The sequence below is a fragment of the Callionymus lyra genome, chromosome 5, assembly GCF_982586985.1.
Source record: "Callionymus lyra chromosome 5, fCalLyr1.hap1.1, whole genome shotgun sequence".
In the NCBI taxonomy this organism is placed as follows: Eukaryota; Metazoa; Chordata; class Actinopteri; order Syngnathiformes; family Callionymidae; genus Callionymus; species Callionymus lyra.
Window position 1 is genome coordinate 2,073,240 of NC_141822.1, and position 17,500 is coordinate 2,090,739.

The following is a 17,500-nucleotide window of genomic DNA, read 5'->3' on the forward strand; positions in this document are numbered from 1 at the left end:
TTAAAATACACAAAGACACACGACAGTTAAACGACACAAAGACACGTGATGGTTAAAATACACAAAGACACATGATAGTTAAACTACACAAAGACACACGACAGTTAAACTACACAAAGACACATGATGGTTAAAATACACAAAGACACACGACAGTTAAACTACACAAAGACACATGATAGTTAAACTACACAAAGACACATGATGGTTAAAATACACAGAGACACACAACAGTTAAACTACACAAAGACACATGATAGTTAAACTACACAAAGACACATGATGGTTAAAATACACAAAGACACACAACAGTTAAACTACACAAAGACACACAACAGTTAAACTACACAAAGACACATGATAGTTAAACTACACAAAGACACATGATAATTAAGCTACACAAAGACACATGAGAAAAAACAATAATCAAACTACACCAAAAAACACATGATAGTTAAACACAAAAACTCATAATCAAACGACACAAAAACAATAGTTAAACTACACAAAAACACATGATTGTCAAACTACACAAAAACAATAGTCAACTACACAAAAAACACATGATAGTTAAACACAAAAACTCATTATTAAACGACACAAAAACATAGTTAAACTATACAAAAACACATGCTAGTCAAACTACATTAAAATAAACTCATGTTAGTCAAACTACACCAAAAAACACATGAAAGTTAAACACAAAAACTCATAATTAATCAACACAAAAACACATGATAGTCAACACAAAAAACAAATGATAGTCACACTACACAAAAACTAACTCATGATAATTGAACAACACAAAAACTAACTCGTGATAATTGAACAACACAAAAACACATGATAGTCAAACTACATAAAAACAATAATCAAACTACACCAAAAAACAAGTGAAAGTTAAACACAAAAACTCATAATTAAACGACACAAAAAAATTGTTAAACTACACAAAAACACATGGTAGTCAAACTACACAAAAACAAACTAATGATAATTAAACAACACAAAAACACATGATAGTCAAACAACACAAAAACACATGTTAATTAAACAGAAAATAGTCAAACTACACAAAGGCACATGATAGTCAAAATACACAAAAACACACGATAATTAAACGACACAAAAACACAATTAAACGACACAAAAACAGACGATACTTAAATGACACAAAAAACAATTAATCGACACAAAAAGACAATTAAACGACACAAAAACACACGATAATTAAACGACACAAAAACACATAATTCAACACACGATAATTAAACAACACAAAAACACAATTAATCGACACAAAAACACAATTAAACGACACAAAAACACATGATAAATAAACGACACAAAAACACATAATTCAACACACGATAATTAAACAACACAAAAACACAATTAATCGACACAAAAACACAAGATAATTAAACGACACAAAAACACATAATTCAACACACGATAATTAAACGACACAAAAACACAATTAAACGACACAAAAACAGACACAAATTAAACGACACAAAAACACAATTAAACAACACAAAAACAGACACAAATTAAACGACACAAAAACACAATTAAACAACACAAAAACAGACAAAAATTAAACGACACAAAAACACAATTAAACAACACAAAAACAGACAAAAATTAAACGACACAAAAACAGACAAAAATTAAACGACACAAAAACATAATTAAACACAAAAACACAGGATCAGTGTTTGATTGACAGCTCGGAGCTGCTTGACTCATGGAACTGATAGCAGCTGCAGTCGTTACTGGATCTGTCGTCAGGATCAGGTTCGACCAACAGATCATAAAGTCTGTCAACGACTCACAGCAGCTGAGAGCAGCTCAGACTGACCACTTACTTGAGTCAAACACCCATGAGTTACTCTGAGTCAAACACCCATGAGTTACTCTGAGTCAACACCCATGAGTTACTCTGAGTCAACACCCATGAGTTACTCTGAGTCAACACCCATGAGTTACTCTGAGTCAACACCCATGAGTTACTCTGAGTCAAACACCCATGAGTTACTCTGAGTCAACACCCATGAGTTACTCTGAGTCAAACACCCATGAGTTACTCTGAGTCAACACCCATGAGTTACTCTGAGTCAACACCCATGAGTTACTCTGAGTCAACACCCATGAGTTACTCTGAGTCAACACCCATGAGTTACTCTGAGTCAAACACCCATGAGTTACTCTGAGTCAACACCCATGAGTTACTCTGAGTCAAACACCCATGAGTTACTCTGAGTCAACACCCATGAGTTACTCTGAGTCAAACACCCATGAGTTACTCTGAGTCAAACACCCATGAGTTACTCTGAGTCAACATGAGTTACTCTGAGTCAACACCCATGAGTTACTCTGAGTCAACATGAGTTACTCTGAGTCAAACACCCATGAGTTACTCTGAGTCAAACACCCATGAGTTACTCTGAGTCAACACCCATGAGTTACTCTGAGTCAAACACCCATGAGTTACTCTGAGTCAAACACCCATGAGTTACTCTGAGTCAACATGAGTTACTCTGAGTCAACACCCATGAGTTACTCTGAGTCAACATGAGTTACTCTGAGTCAAACACCCATGAGTTACTCTGAGTCAAACACCCATGAGTTACTCTGAGTCAACACCCATGAGTTACTCTGAGTCAACATGAGTTACTCTGAGTCAACACCCATGAGTTACTCTGAGTCAACACCCATGAGTTACTCTGAGTCAACATGAGTTACTCTGAGTCAACACCCATGAGTTACTCTGAGTCAAACACCCATGAGTTACTCTGAGTCAAACACCCATGAGTTACTCTGAGTCAAACACCCATGAGTTACTCTGAGTCAACACCCATGAGTTACTCTGAGTCAACACCCATGAGTTACTCTGAGTCAACACCCATGAGTTACTCTGAGTCAAACACCCATGAGTTACTCTGAGTCAACACCCATGAGTTACTCTGAGTCAAACACCCATGAGTTACTCTGAGTCAAACACCCATGAGTTACTCTGAGTCAACATGAGTTACTCTGAGTCAACACCCATGAGTTACTCTGAGTCAACATGAGTTACTCTGAGTCAAACACCCATGAGTTACTCTGAGTCAAACACCCATGAGTTACTCTGAGTCAACACCCATGAGTTACTCTGAGTCAAACACCCATGAGTTACTCTGAGTCAAACACCCATGAGTTACTCTGAGTCAACATGAGTTACTCTGAGTCAACACCCATGAGTTACTCTGAGTCAACATGAGTTACTCTGAGTCAACACCCATGAGTTACTCTGAGTCAAACACCCATGAGTTACTCTGAGTCAAACACCCATGAGTTACTCTGAGTCAAACACCCATGAGTTACTCTGAGTCAAACACCCATGAGTTACTCTGAGTCAACATGAGTTACTCTGAGTCAACACCCATGAGTTACTCTGAGTCAACATGAGTTACTCTGAGTCAAACACCCATGAGTTACTCTGAGTCAACATGAGTTACTCTGAGTCAAACACCCATGAGTTACTCTGAGTCAACATGAGTTACTCTGAGTCAAACACCCATGAGTTACTCTGAGTCAAACACCCATGAGTTACTCTGAGTCAAACACCCATGAGTTACTCTGAGTCAACACCCATGAGTTACTCTGAGTCAACACCCATGAGTTACTCTGAGTCAAACACACATGAGTTACTCTGAGTCAACACCCATGAGTTACTCTGAGTCAACATGAGTTACTCTGAGTCAAACACCCATGAGTTACTCTGAGTCAACATGAGTTACTCTGAGTCAACACCCATGAGTTACTCTGAGTCAAACACCCATGAGTTACTCTGAGTCAACATGAGTTACTCTGAGTCAACACCCATGAGTTACTCTGAGTCAAACACCCATGAGTTACTCTGAGTCAACACCCATGAGTTACTCTGAGTCAACATGAGTTACTCTGAGTCAAACACCCATGAGTTACTCTGAGTCAACACCCATGAGTTACTCTGAGTCAAACACCCATGAGTTACTCTGAGTCAACACCCATGAGTTACTCTGAGTCAAACACCCATGAGTTACTCTGAGTCAAACACCCATGAGTTACTCTGAGTCAAACACCCATGAGTTACTCTGAGTCAACACCCATGAGTTACTCTGAGTCAACACCCATGAGTTACTCTGAGTCAAACACCCATGAGTTACTCTGAGTCAACACCCATGAGTTACTCTGAGTCAAACACCCATGAGTTACTCTGAGTCAACATGAGTTACTCTGAGTCAACATGAGTTACTCTGAGTCAACATGAGTTACTCTGAGTCAAACACCCATGAGTTACTCTGAGTCAACACCCATGAGTTACTCTGAGTCAAACACCCATGAGTTACTCTGAGTCAACACCCATGAGTTACTCTGAGTCAAACACCCATGAGTTACTCTGAGTCAACACCCATGAGTTACTCTGAGTCAAACACCCATGAGTTACTCTGCGTCAGTGAACAATAAAGCATCAGTGAAGCGTCAGTGAACAATAAAGCGTCAGTGAAGCGTCAGTGAACAATAAAGCGTCAGTGAACAATAAAGCGTCAGTGAAGCGTCAGTGAACAATAAAGCGTCAGTGAAGCGTCAGTGAACAATAAAGCGTCAGTGAACAATAAAGCGTCAGTGAAGCGTCAGTGAACAATAAAGCGTCAGTGAAGCGTCAGTGAACAATAAAGCGTCAGTGAACAATAAAGCGTCAGTGAACAATAAAGCGTCAGTGAAGCGTCAGTGAACAATAAAGCGTCAGTGAACAATAAAGCGTCAGTGAAGCGTCAGTGAACAATAAAGCGTCAGTGAAGCGTCAGTGAACAATAAAGCGTCAGTGAAGCGTCAGTGAACAATAAAGCGTCAGTGAACAATAAAGCGTCAGTGAACAATAAAGCGTCAGTGAAGCGTCAGTGAACAATAAAGCATCAGTGAAGCGTCAGTGAACAATAAAGCGTCAGTGAACAATAAAGCGTCAGTGAAGCGTCAGTGAACAATAAAGCGTCAGTGAAGCATCAGTGAACAATAAAGCGTCAGTGAACAATAAAGAGTCAGTGAAGCGTCAGTGAACAATAAAGCGTCAGTGAAGCGTCAGTGAACAATAAAGCGTCAGTGAACAATAAAGCGTCAGTGAACAATAAAGCGTCAGTGAAGCGTCAGTGAACAATAAAGCGTCAGTGAACAATAAAGCGTCAGTGAAGCGTCAGTGAACAATAAAGCATCAGTGAAGCGTCAGTGAACAATAAAGCGTCAGTGAACAATAAAGCGTCAGTGAAGCGTCAGTGAACAATAAAGCGTCAGTGAAGCATCAGTGAACAATAAAGCGTCAGTGAACAATAAAGAGTCAGTGAAGCGTCAGTGAACAATAAAGCGTCAGTGAAGCGTCAGTGAACAATAAAGCGTCAGTGAACAATAAAGCGTCAGTGAACAATAAAGCGTCAGTGAAGCGTCAGTGAACAATAAAGCGTCAGTGAACAATAAAGCGTCAGTGAAGCGTCAGTGAACAATAAAGCGTCAGTGAAGCGTCAGTGAACAATAAAGCGTCAGTGAACAATAAAGCGTCAGTGAAGCGTCAGTGAACAATAAAGCGTCAGTGAAGCGTCAGTGAACAATAAAGCGTCAGTGAACAATAAAGCGTCAGTGAAGCGTCAGTGAACAATAAAGCGTCAGTGAACAATAAAGCGTCAGTGAACAATAAAGCATCAGTGAACAATAAAGCGTCAGTGAACAATAAAGCGTCAGTGAAGCGTCAGTGAACAATAAAGCGTCAGTGAAGCGTCAGTGAACAATAAAGCGCCAGTGAAGCGTCAGTGAACAATAAAGCGTCAGTGAAGCGTCAGTGAACAATAAAGCGTCAGTGAACAATAAAGCGTCAGTGAAGCGTCAGTGAACAATAAAGCGTCAGTGAAGTGTCAGTGAACAATAAAGCATCAGTGAAGCGTCAGTGAACAATAAAGCGTCAGTGAACAATAAAGCGTCAGTGAAGCGTCAGTGAACAATAAAGCGTCAGTGAAGCGTCAGTGAACAATAAAGCGTCAGTGAACAATAAAGCGTCAGTGAAGTGTCAGTGAACAATAAAGCATCAGTGAAGCGTCAGTGAACAATAAAGCGTCAGTGAACAATAAAGCGCCAGTGAAGCGTCAGTGAACAATAAAGCGTCAGTGAAGCGTCAGTGAACAATAAAGCGTCAGTGAACAATAAAGCGTCAGTGAAGCGTCAGTGAACAATAAAGCGTCAGTGAAGCGTCAGTGAACAATAAAGCGTCAGTGAACAATAAAGCGTCAGTGAAGCGTCAGTGAACAATAAAGCATCAGTGAAGCGTCAGTGAACAATAAAGCGTCAGTGAACAATAAAGCGTCAGTGAAGCGTCAGTGAACAATAAAGCGTCAGTGAAGCATCAGTGAACAATAAAGCGTCAGTGAACAATAAAGAGTCAGTGAAGCGTCAGTGAACAATAAAGCGTCAGTGAAGCGTCAGTGAACAATAAAGCGTCAGTGAACAATAAAGCGTCAGTGAACAATAAAGCGTCAGTGAAGCGTCAGTGAACAATAAAGCGTCAGTGAACAATAAAGCGTCAGTGAAGCGTCAGTGAACAATAAAGCATCAGTGAAGCGTCAGTGAACAATAAAGCGTCAGTGAACAATAAAGCGTCAGTGAAGCGTCAGTGAACAATAAAGCGTCAGTGAAGCATCAGTGAACAATAAAGCGTCAGTGAACAATAAAGAGTCAGTGAAGCGTCAGTGAACAATAAAGCGTCAGTGAAGCGTCAGTGAACAATAAAGCGTCAGTGAACAATAAAGCGTCAGTGAACAATAAAGCGTCAGTGAAGCGTCAGTGAACAATAAAGCGTCAGTGAACAATAAAGCGTCAGTGAAGCGTCAGTGAACAATAAAGCGTCAGTGAAGCGTCAGTGAACAATAAAGCGTCAGTGAACAATAAAGCGTCAGTGAAGCGTCAGTGAACAATAAAGCGTCAGTGAAGCGTCAGTGAACAATAAAGCGTCAGTGAACAATAAAGCGTCAGTGAAGCGTCAGTGAACAATAAAGCGTCAGTGAACAATAAAGCGTCAGTGAACAATAAAGCATCAGTGAACAATAAAGCGTCAGTGAACAATAAAGCGTCAGTGAAGCGTCAGTGAACAATAAAGCGTCAGTGAAGCGTCAGTGAACAATAAAGCGCCAGTGAAGCGTCAGTGAACAATAAAGCGTCAGTGAAGCGTCAGTGAACAATAAAGCGTCAGTGAACAATAAAGCGTCAGTGAAGCGTCAGTGAACAATAAAGCGTCAGTGAAGTGTCAGTGAACAATAAAGCATCAGTGAAGCGTCAGTGAACAATAAAGCGTCAGTGAACAATAAAGCGTCAGTGAAGCGTCAGTGAACAATAAAGCGTCAGTGAAGCGTCAGTGAACAATAAAGCGTCAGTGAACAATAAAGCGTCAGTGAAGTGTCAGTGAACAATAAAGCATCAGTGAAGCGTCAGTGAACAATAAAGCGTCAGTGAACAATAAAGCGCCAGTGAAGCGTCAGTGAACAATAAAGCGTCAGTGAACAATAAAGCGTCAGTGAAGTGTCAGTGAACAATAAAGCGTCAGTGAAGCGTCAGTGAACAATAAAGCGCCAGTGAAGCGTCAGTGAACAATAAAGCATCAGTGAAGCGTCAGTGAACAATAAAGCGTCAGTGAACAATAAAGCGTCAGTGAAGCGTCAGTGAACAATAAAGCGTCAGTGAAGCGTCAGTGAACAATAAAGCGTCAGCGAACAATAAAGCGTCAGTGAAGCGTCAGTGAACAATAAAGCGTCAGTGAAGCGTCAGTGAACAATAAAGCGTCAGTGAACAATAAAGCGTCAGTGAACAATAAAGCGTCAGTGAAGCGTCAGTGAACAATAAAGCGTCAGTGAACAATAAAGCGTCAGTGAAGCGTCAGTGAACAATAAAGCGTCAGTGAAGCGTCAGTGAACAATAAAGCGTCAGTGAACAATAAAGCGTCAGTGAAGCGTCAGTGAACAATAAAGCGTCAGTGAACAATAAAGCGTCAGTGAACAATAAAGCGTCAGTGAAGCGTCAGTGAACAATAAAGCGTCAGTGAAGCGTCAGTGAACAATAAAGCGTCAGTGAACAATAAAGCGTCAGTGAAGCGTCAGTGAACAATAAAGCGTCAGTGAACAATAAAGCGTCAGTGAACAATAAAGCATCAGTGAACAATAAAGCGTCAGTGAACAATAAAGCGTCAGTGAACAATAAAGCGCCAGTGAAGCGTCAGTGAACAATAAAGCGTCAGTGAACAATAAAGCGTCAGTGAAGTGTCAGTGAACAATAAAGCGTCAGTGAACAATAAAGCGTCAGTGAAGCGTCAGTGAACAATAAAGCGCCAGTGAAGCGTCAGTGAAGCGTCAGTGAAGCGTCAGTGAACAATAAAGCGTCAGTGAAGCGTCAGTGAACAATAAAGCGTCAGTGAACAATAAAGCGTCAGTGAAGCGTCAGTGAACAATAAAGCGTCAGTGAAGTGTCAGTGAACAATAAAGCGTCAGTGAACAATAAAGCGTCAGTGAAGCGTCAGTGAACAATAAAGCGTCAGTGAAGCGTCAGTGAACAATAAAGCGTCAGTGAACAATAAAGCGTCAGTGAAGCGTCAGTGAACAATAAAGCGTCAGTGAACAATAAAGCGTCAGTGAAGCGTCAGTGAACAATAAAGCGTCAGTGAACAATAAAGCATCAGTGAACAATAAAGCGTCAGTGAACAATAAAGCGTCAGTGAACAATAAAGCGTCAGTGAACAATAAAGCGCCAGTGAACAATAAAGCGCCAGTGAAGCGTCAGTGAACAATAAAGCGTCAGTGAACAATAAAGCGTCAGTGAAGTGTCAGTGAACAATAAAGCGTCAGTGAACAATAAAGCGTCAGTGAAGCGTCAGTGAACAATAAAGCGTCAGTGAAGCGTCAGTGAACAATAAAGCGTCAGTGAACAATAAAGCGCCAGTGAACAATAAAGCGCCAGTGAACAATAAAGCGTCAGTGAACAATAAAGCGTCAGTGAACAATAAAGCGCCAGTGAACAATAAAGCGTCAGTGAACAATAAAGCGTCAGTGAACAATAAAGCGCCAGTGAAGCGTCAGTGAACAATAAAGCGCCAGTGAACAATAAAGCGCCAGTGAACAATAAAGCGTCAGTGAACAATAAAGCGTCAGTGAAGCGTCAGTGAACAATAAAGCGTCAGTGAAGCGTCAGTGAACAATAAAGCGCCAGTGAAGCGTCAGTGAACAATAAAGCGCCAGTGAAGCGTCAGTGAACAATAAAGCGCCAGTGAAGCGTCAGTGAACAATAAAGCGCCAGTGAAGCGTCAGTGAACAATAAAGCGTCAGTGAACAATAAAGCGTCAGTGAACAATAAAGCGCCAGTGAACAATAAAGCGCCAGTGAAGCGTCAGTGAACAATAAAGCGTCAGTGAACAATAAAGCGTCAGTGAAGTGTCAGTGAACAATAAAGCGTCAGTGAACAATAAAGCGTCAGTGAAGCGTCAGTGAACAATAAAGCGTCAGTGAACAATAAAGCGCCAGTGAACAATAAAGCGTCAGTGAACAATAAAGCGTCAGTGAACAATAAAGCGCCAGTGAACAATAAAGCGTCAGTGAACAATAAAGCGTCAGTGAACAATAAAGCGCCAGTGAAGCGTCAGTGAACAATAAAGCGCCAGTGAACAATAAAGCGCCAGTGAACAATAAAGCGTCAGTGAACAATAAAGCGCCAGTGAACAATAAAGCGTCAGTGAACAATAAAGCGCCAGTGAAGCGTCAGTGAACAATAAAGCGTCAGTGAACAATAAAGCGTCAGTGAAGCGTCAGTGAACAATCAAGCGTCAGTGAAGCGTCAGTGAACAATAAAGCGCCAGTGAAGCGTCAGTGAACAATAAAGCGCCAGTGAAGCGTCAGTGAACAATAAAGCGCCAGTGAAGCGTCAGTGAACAATAAAGCGTCAGTGAACAATAAAGCGTCAGTGAAGCGTCAGTGAACAATAAAGCGTCAGTGAAGCGTCAGTGAAGCGTCAGTGAAGCGTCAGTGAACAATAAAGCGCCAGTGAAGCGTCAGTGAACAATAAAGCGCCAGTGAAGTGTCAGTGAACAATAAAGCATCAGTGAACAATAAAGCGTCAGTGAAGCGTCAGTGAACAATAAAGCGTCAGTGAAGCGTCAGTGAACAATAAAGCGTCAGTGAAGCGTCAGTGAACAATAAAGCGTCAGTGAAGCGTCAGTGAACAATAAAGCGCCAGTGAAGCGTCAGTGAACAATAAAGCGTCAGTGAAGCATCAGTGAACAATAAAGCGCCAGTGAAGCGTCAGTGAACAATAAAGCGTCAGTGAACAATAAAGCGTCAGTGAACAATAAAGCGCCAGTGAACAATAAAGCGTCAGTGAACAATAAAGCGTCAGTGAACAATAAAGCGTCAGTGAACAATAAAGCGTCAGTGAAGCGTCAGTGAACAATAAAGTGTCAGTGAACAATAAAGCGTCAGTGAACAATAAAGCGCCAGTGAACAATAAAGCGCCAGTGAAGCGTCAGTGAACAATAAAGCGTCAGTGAAGCGTCAGTGAACAATAAAGTGTCAGTGAACAATAAAGCGTCAGTGAACAATAAAGCGCCAGTGAAGCGCCAGTGAACAATAAAGCATCAGTGAACAATAAAGCGTCAGTGAACAATAAAGCGTCAGTGAACAATAAAGCGTCAGTGAAGCGTCAGTGAACAATAAAGCGTCAGTGAAGCGTCAGTGAACAATAAAGTGTCAGTGAACAATAAAGCGTCAGTGAACAATAAAGCGCCAGTGAACAATAAAGCGTCAGTGAACAATAAAGCGTCAGTGAACAATAAAGCGTCAGTGAACAATAAAGCGTCAGTGAAGCGTCAGTGAACAATAAAGTGTCAGTGAAGTGTCAGTGAACAATAAAGCGTCAGTGAACAATAAAGCGTCAGTGAAGCGTCAGTGAACAATAAAGTGTCAGTGAACAATAAAGCGTCAGTGAACAATAAAGCGCCAGTGAACAATAAAGCGTCAGTGAACAATAAAGCGCCAGTGAAGCGCCAGTGAACAATAAAGCATCAGTGAACAATAAAGCGTCAGTGAACAATAAAGCGTCAGTGAACAATAAAGCGCCAGTGAACAATAAAGCGTCAGTGAACAATAAAGCGCCAGTGAAGCGCCAGTGAACAATAAAGCATCAGTGAACAATAAAGCGTCAGTGAACAATAAAGCGTCAGTGAACAATAAAGCGTCAGTGAACAATAAAGCATCAGTGAACAATAAAGCGTCAGTGAACAATAAAGCGTCAGTGAACAATAAAGCGTCAGTGAACAATAAAGCGTCAGTGAAGCGTCAGTGAACAATAAAGCGTCAGTGAAGCGTCAGTGAACAATAAAGTGTCAGTGAAGTGTCAGTGAACAATAAAGCGTCAGTGAACAATAAAGCGTCAGTGAAGCGTCAGTGAACAATAAAGCGTCAGTGAACAATAAAGCGCCAGTGAAGCGCCAGTGAACAATAAAGCATCAGTGAACAATAAAGCGTCAGTGAACAATAAAGCGTCAGTGAACAATAAAGCGTCAGTGAACAATAAAGCGCCAGTGAAGCGCCAGTGAACAATAAAGCATCAGTGAACAATAAAGCGTCAGTGAACAATAAAGCGTCAGTGAACAATAAAGCGTCAGTGAAGCGTCAGTGAACAATAAAGCGTCAGTGAAGCGTCAGTGAACAATAAAGTGTCAGTGAACAATAAAGCGTCAGTGAACAATAAAGCGCCAGTGAACAATAAAGCGTCAGTGAACAATAAAGCGTCAGTGAACAATAAAGCGTCAGTGAAGCGTCAGTGAACAATAAAGCGTCAGTGAAGCGTCAGTGAACAATAAAGTGTCAGTGAAGTGTCAGTGAACAATAAAGCGTCAGTGAACAATAAAGTGTCAGTGAAGCGTCAGTGAACAATAAAGTGTCAGTGAACAATAAAGCATCAGTGAACAATAAAGCGTCAGTGAACAATAAAGCGCCAGTGAACAATAAAGCGTCAGTGAACAATAAAGCGCCAGTGAACAATAAAGCGTCAGTGAACAATAAAGCGTCAGTGAACAATAAAGCGTCAGTGAACAATAAAGCGTCAGTGAACAATAAAGCATCAGTGAACAATAAAGCGTCAGTGAACAATAAAGCGTCAGTGAACAATAAAGCGTCAGTGAACAATAAAGCGTCAGTGAACAATAAAGTTTCAGTGAAGCGTCAGTGAACAATAAAGCGTCAGTGAAGCGTCAGTGAACAATAAAGCGTCAGTGAACAATAAAGCGTCAGTGAAGCATCAGTGAACAATAAAGTGTCAGTGAAGCGTCAGTAAAGCGTCAGTGAAGCGTCAGTGAAACAACAATGTTCTCAATATCATCCTCACACGACTTGTTTCAGTGACGTGACAAGAGCCAAATGTTTCTGAACCAAACATGGAAAGAATTTTCTCCCTGAGTTTGTTTATGTTTGACCAGAGACTCTTGGACTCCATTGAACATCTGCTCGTGTTTCAAACATGTAACACTGAGCCTATAAAAGTAATAAACCACACGGATGAACCGCATGAGAACAAAAATACAAATCGTTACATTACAACAAAAGCTGTCTCTGTCTCGGACCTGATATGGTTTATTAAACAAAAGACCCAGAAGAAAAGATAAAGAACAACAGCAAAGGTAACGATAACATACACAGTTTAATCATAAACTACAAATATAAAAAATGTATATAAAACAATATAAAAAAGCTCAAGAGATAGTTTTCTCAGTTCATCAAAGGACCAAGAGAAAGAGAGACAGTTCAGGGCCAGTGTAAGTTAGTCAGTATTTAGTATTTATTTAGAACTTTTCCAGACCAGGGTCACAAAGAACTTAAACAATCAAAACAATATTCAATAAAATATATACTTTAAAAGTCAAGATAATACTGAGAACAACACATAAGTTATATTACGACAATGAAGAGATGAAAACGTCACAATATTCAAACTGAAAAAACCGAATGAATAGAACACAGAAATAATAAATACAAGAACGTAGGAAAAAAAATGTAAACGCGTTAAACTTGAAACCGGAAGTGAGCGCCTGCCCTGACCTCTGACACGGTTGCCATGGCGACGCTCTTCCACGCATCAGAGGGCGGAAGCAGAACATGGCGGCGCTGACGTCCATAGACTCCGTGAGGAGGAAGATCCAGAACCTGCAGCAGGTGGTTTACGAGGCGGAGGATCGAGCCGAGCTCCTGCAGAGGGACGCGCACCTGGAGCGTCAAGCGAGAGACGCGGTAACTCACCTGACGTTGTCAAAATAAAACCAAATATTTCTCTGAAAATCAACGTTTTTCGGTTAGTTACGACGAGATTGAACATATTCCGTCTACGTTATCAAGTCATGTAATCATCCGAGGAACTTAAAGTGTCTCAAATCTATCTAAACCTTCAATAAGTTTCAAATTAAAACACCTCCATATCCGCCGACATGCAACGTGAGCCCGTTGCCTAGCAACCCCTCGACGCTAGCACTTTTAGCTTCTTACGTTATTAACTTCTTACGGTTATTCAGGTCTTGAAAGTGCGCAAAATAAACTTTACGCAAATGTATTACAAATTTAAACGCTTGCCGCGAATAGTTGTCCTGGACTCGGTAAGATGACGTCACGACACGTTTATTGAGACAAGAAGTTCCACAGGTGAACCCGGAGCGGTGCATTATTGGTGTTGTAGTCTCCCGCTGACACGGTGAATTAAGAAGTTCCCGCAATAAATTAAAATAAAACATACTCATAATTTGAACTATTTCCACAAATATAAAGTTGTTTTTCACTCAATCAATTTCACTTCCTGTTTCACTTCCGTTTTTTCAAAATAACTTTTCATTTATTTTCTTTACATTTTTTATTTCCTTCACTGACAATGATGCAAACAAGGGTGAATGTCATGATGAACATTAAACCATCAAACATTTAGTTCATGGAAGTACAAGAGATGATGAGAATATTGATCCATCATCACTTCCTGTGGTTGAGTCTTCACTTCCTGTGGTTGAATCTTCACTTCCTGTGGTTGAGTCCCGGCTCTGAGTGATGCTTGTGTGTGTGTGTGTGTGTGTGTGTCGTGCTCAGGCCGAGGCCGAGGTGGCGTCTCTGAACAGACGTATCCAGCTGGTGGAGGAAGAGCTGGACCGAGCTCAGGAGAGACTGGCCACGGCGCTGCAGAAGCTGGAGGAGGCGGAGAAGGCTGCAGACGAGAGCGAGAGGTGAAGAAGAACATCTTCAGTGACATGTTGAATGACTTCAACTATTAGATGTCGCCACTGGGGGGCGCTGTTCACATCTTCTTCTTCTCTCGTCCAGAGGAATGAAGGTGATCGAGAACAGGGCGTCCAAGGACGAGGAGAAGATGGAGATCCAGGAGATGCAGCTGAAGGAGGCCAAACACATCGCTGAGGAGGCCGACCGCAAATATGAGGAGGTGAGCGGCTCAGGTGGGTCCAGGTGAGCTCGAGGGTCTTCTCTGAACACCCCTGTCTGCAGGTGGCTCGTAAACTGGTGATCCTGGAGGGAGACCTGGAGCGTTCAGAGGAGCGAGCCGAGGTGGCCGAGGCGTAAGTTGATCGTTCGAGATCAGATGACGAGACACGTCGACATGAACGAGATGTTTTCATCTTGACATGACGACACACGACAACATCTCGTTCATCTTGACATGACGACACACGACAACATCTCGTTCATGTTGACATGACGACACACGACAACATCTCGTTCATGTTGACATGACGACACACGTCAACATCTCGTTCATGTTGACATGACGACACATGACAACATGTCGTTCATGTTGACATGACGACACACGTCAACATCTCGTTCATGTTGACATGACGACACACGACAACATGTCGTTCATGTTGACATGACGACACACGTCAACATCTCGTTCATGTTGACATGACGACACACGACAACATCTCGTTCATCTTGACATGACGACACACGACAACATCTCGTTCATGTTGACATGACGACACACGACAACATCTCGTTCATGTTGACATGACGACACACGTCAACATCTCGTTCATGTTGACATGACGACACACGTCAACATCTCGTTCATGTTGACATGACGACACACGTCAACATCTCGTTCATGTTGACATGACGACACACGACAACATCTCGTTCGTGTTGACATGACGACACATGTCAACATCTCGTTCATGTTGACATGACGACACACGACAACATCTCGTTCGTGTTGACATGACGACACACGTCAATATCTCGTTCATGTTGACATGACGACACACGACAACATCTCGTTCATGTTGACATGACGACACACGTCAACATCTCGTTCGTGTTGACATGACGACACACGTCAACATCTCGTTCGTGTTGACATGACGACACACGTCAACATCTCGTTCGTGTTGACATGACGACACACGTCAACATCTCGTTCATGTTGACATGACGACACACGTCAACATCTCGTTCGTGTTGACATGACGACACACGACAACATCTCGTTCATGTTGACATGACGACACACGTCAACATCTCGTTCGTGTTGACATGACGACACACGACAACATCTCGTTCATGTTGACATGACGACACACGTCAACATCTCGTTCATGTTGACATGACGACACACGTCAACATCTCGTTCATGTTGACATGACGACACACGTCAACATCTCGTTCGTGTTGACATGACGACACACGTCAACATCTCGTTCATGTTGACATGACGACACACGTCAACATCTCGTTCATGTTGACATGACGACACACGACAACATCTCGTTCGTGTTGACATGACGACACACGTCAATATCTCGTTCGTGTTGACATGACGACACACGACAACATCTCGTTCGTGTTGACATGACGACACACGTCAACATCTCGTTCGTGTTGACATGACGACACACGTCAACATCTCGTTCGTGTTGACATGACGACACACGTCAACATCTCGTTCGTGTTGACATGACGACACACGTCAACATCTCGTTCATGTTGACATGACGACACACGTCAACATCTCGTTCGTGTTGACATGACGACACACGTCAACATCTCGTTCATGTTGACATGACGACACACGTCAACATCTCGTTCATGTTGACATGACGACACACGTCAACATCTCGTTCATGTTGACATGACGACACACGTCAACATCTCGTTCATGTTGACATGACGACACACGACAACATCTCGTTCATGTTGACATGACGACACACGACAACATCTCGTTCGTGTTGACATGACGACACACGTCAACATCTCGTTCATGTTGACATGACGACACACGTCAACATCTCGTTCATGTTGACATGACGACATACGACAACATCTCGTTCGTGTTGACATGACGACACACGTCAATATCTCGTTCGTGTTGACATGACGACACACGACAACATCTCGTTCGTGTTGACATGACGACACACGTCAACATCTCGTTCGTGTTGACATGACGACACACGTCAACATCTCGTTCGTGTTGACATGACGACACACGTCAACATCTCGTTCATGTTGACATGACGACACACGTCAACATCTCGTTCGTGTTGACATGACGACACACGTCAACATCTCGTTCATGTTGACATGACGACACACGTCAACATCTCGTTCATGTTGACATGACGACACACGTCAACATCTCGTTCATGTTGACATGACGACACACGTCAACATCTCGTTCATGTTGACATGACGACACACGACAACATCTCGTTCATGTTGACATGACGACACACGACAACATCTCGTTCGTGTTGACATGACGACACACGTCAACATCTCGTTCATGTTGACATGACGACACACGTCAACATCTCGTTCATGTTGACATGACGACACACGACAACATCTCGTTCGTGTTGACATGACGACACACGTCAATATCTCGTTCATGTTGACATGACGACACACGACAACATCTCGTTCGTGTTGACATGACGACACACGTCAACATCTCGTTCGTGTTGACATGACGACACACGTCAACATCTCGTTCGTGTTGACATGACGACACACGTCAATATCTCGTTCATGTTGACATGACGACACACGACAACATCTCGTTCGTGTTGACATGACGACACACGTCAACATCTCGTTCGTGTTGACATGACGACACACGTCAACATCTCGTTCGTGTTGACATGACGACACACGTCAACATCTCGTTCATGTTGACATGACGACACACGTCAACATCTCGTTCGTGTTGACATGACGACACACGTCAACATCTCGTTCATGTTGACATGACGACACACGTCAACATCTCGTTCATGTTGACATGACGACACACGTCAACATCTCGTTCATGTTGACATGACGACACACGTCAACATCTCGTTCATGTTGACATGACGACACACGACAACATCTCGTTCATGTTGACATGACGACACACGACAACATCTCGT

At 42.2% G+C, this 17,500-nt stretch overlaps 1 protein-coding gene across 2 annotated transcripts in view; it reads left to right on the forward strand.

Moving 5' to 3' along the window:
- The window catches only part of tpm2 (tropomyosin 2 (beta)), a 32,949-nt gene that overhangs the window by 4,192 nt on the left and 11,257 nt on the right, over window positions 1-17,500 (forward strand). For both annotated transcript variants that reach the window (XM_087790443.1, XM_087790442.1), the window contains exons 3-5: window positions 14,163-14,296; window positions 14,394-14,511; window positions 14,574-14,644. In XM_087790443.1, coding sequence (XP_087646569.1) covers window positions 14,163-14,296; window positions 14,394-14,511; window positions 14,574-14,644 — 323 coding nt within the window. The remainder of the gene's footprint in view (window positions 1-14,162; window positions 14,297-14,393; window positions 14,512-14,573; window positions 14,645-17,500) is intronic.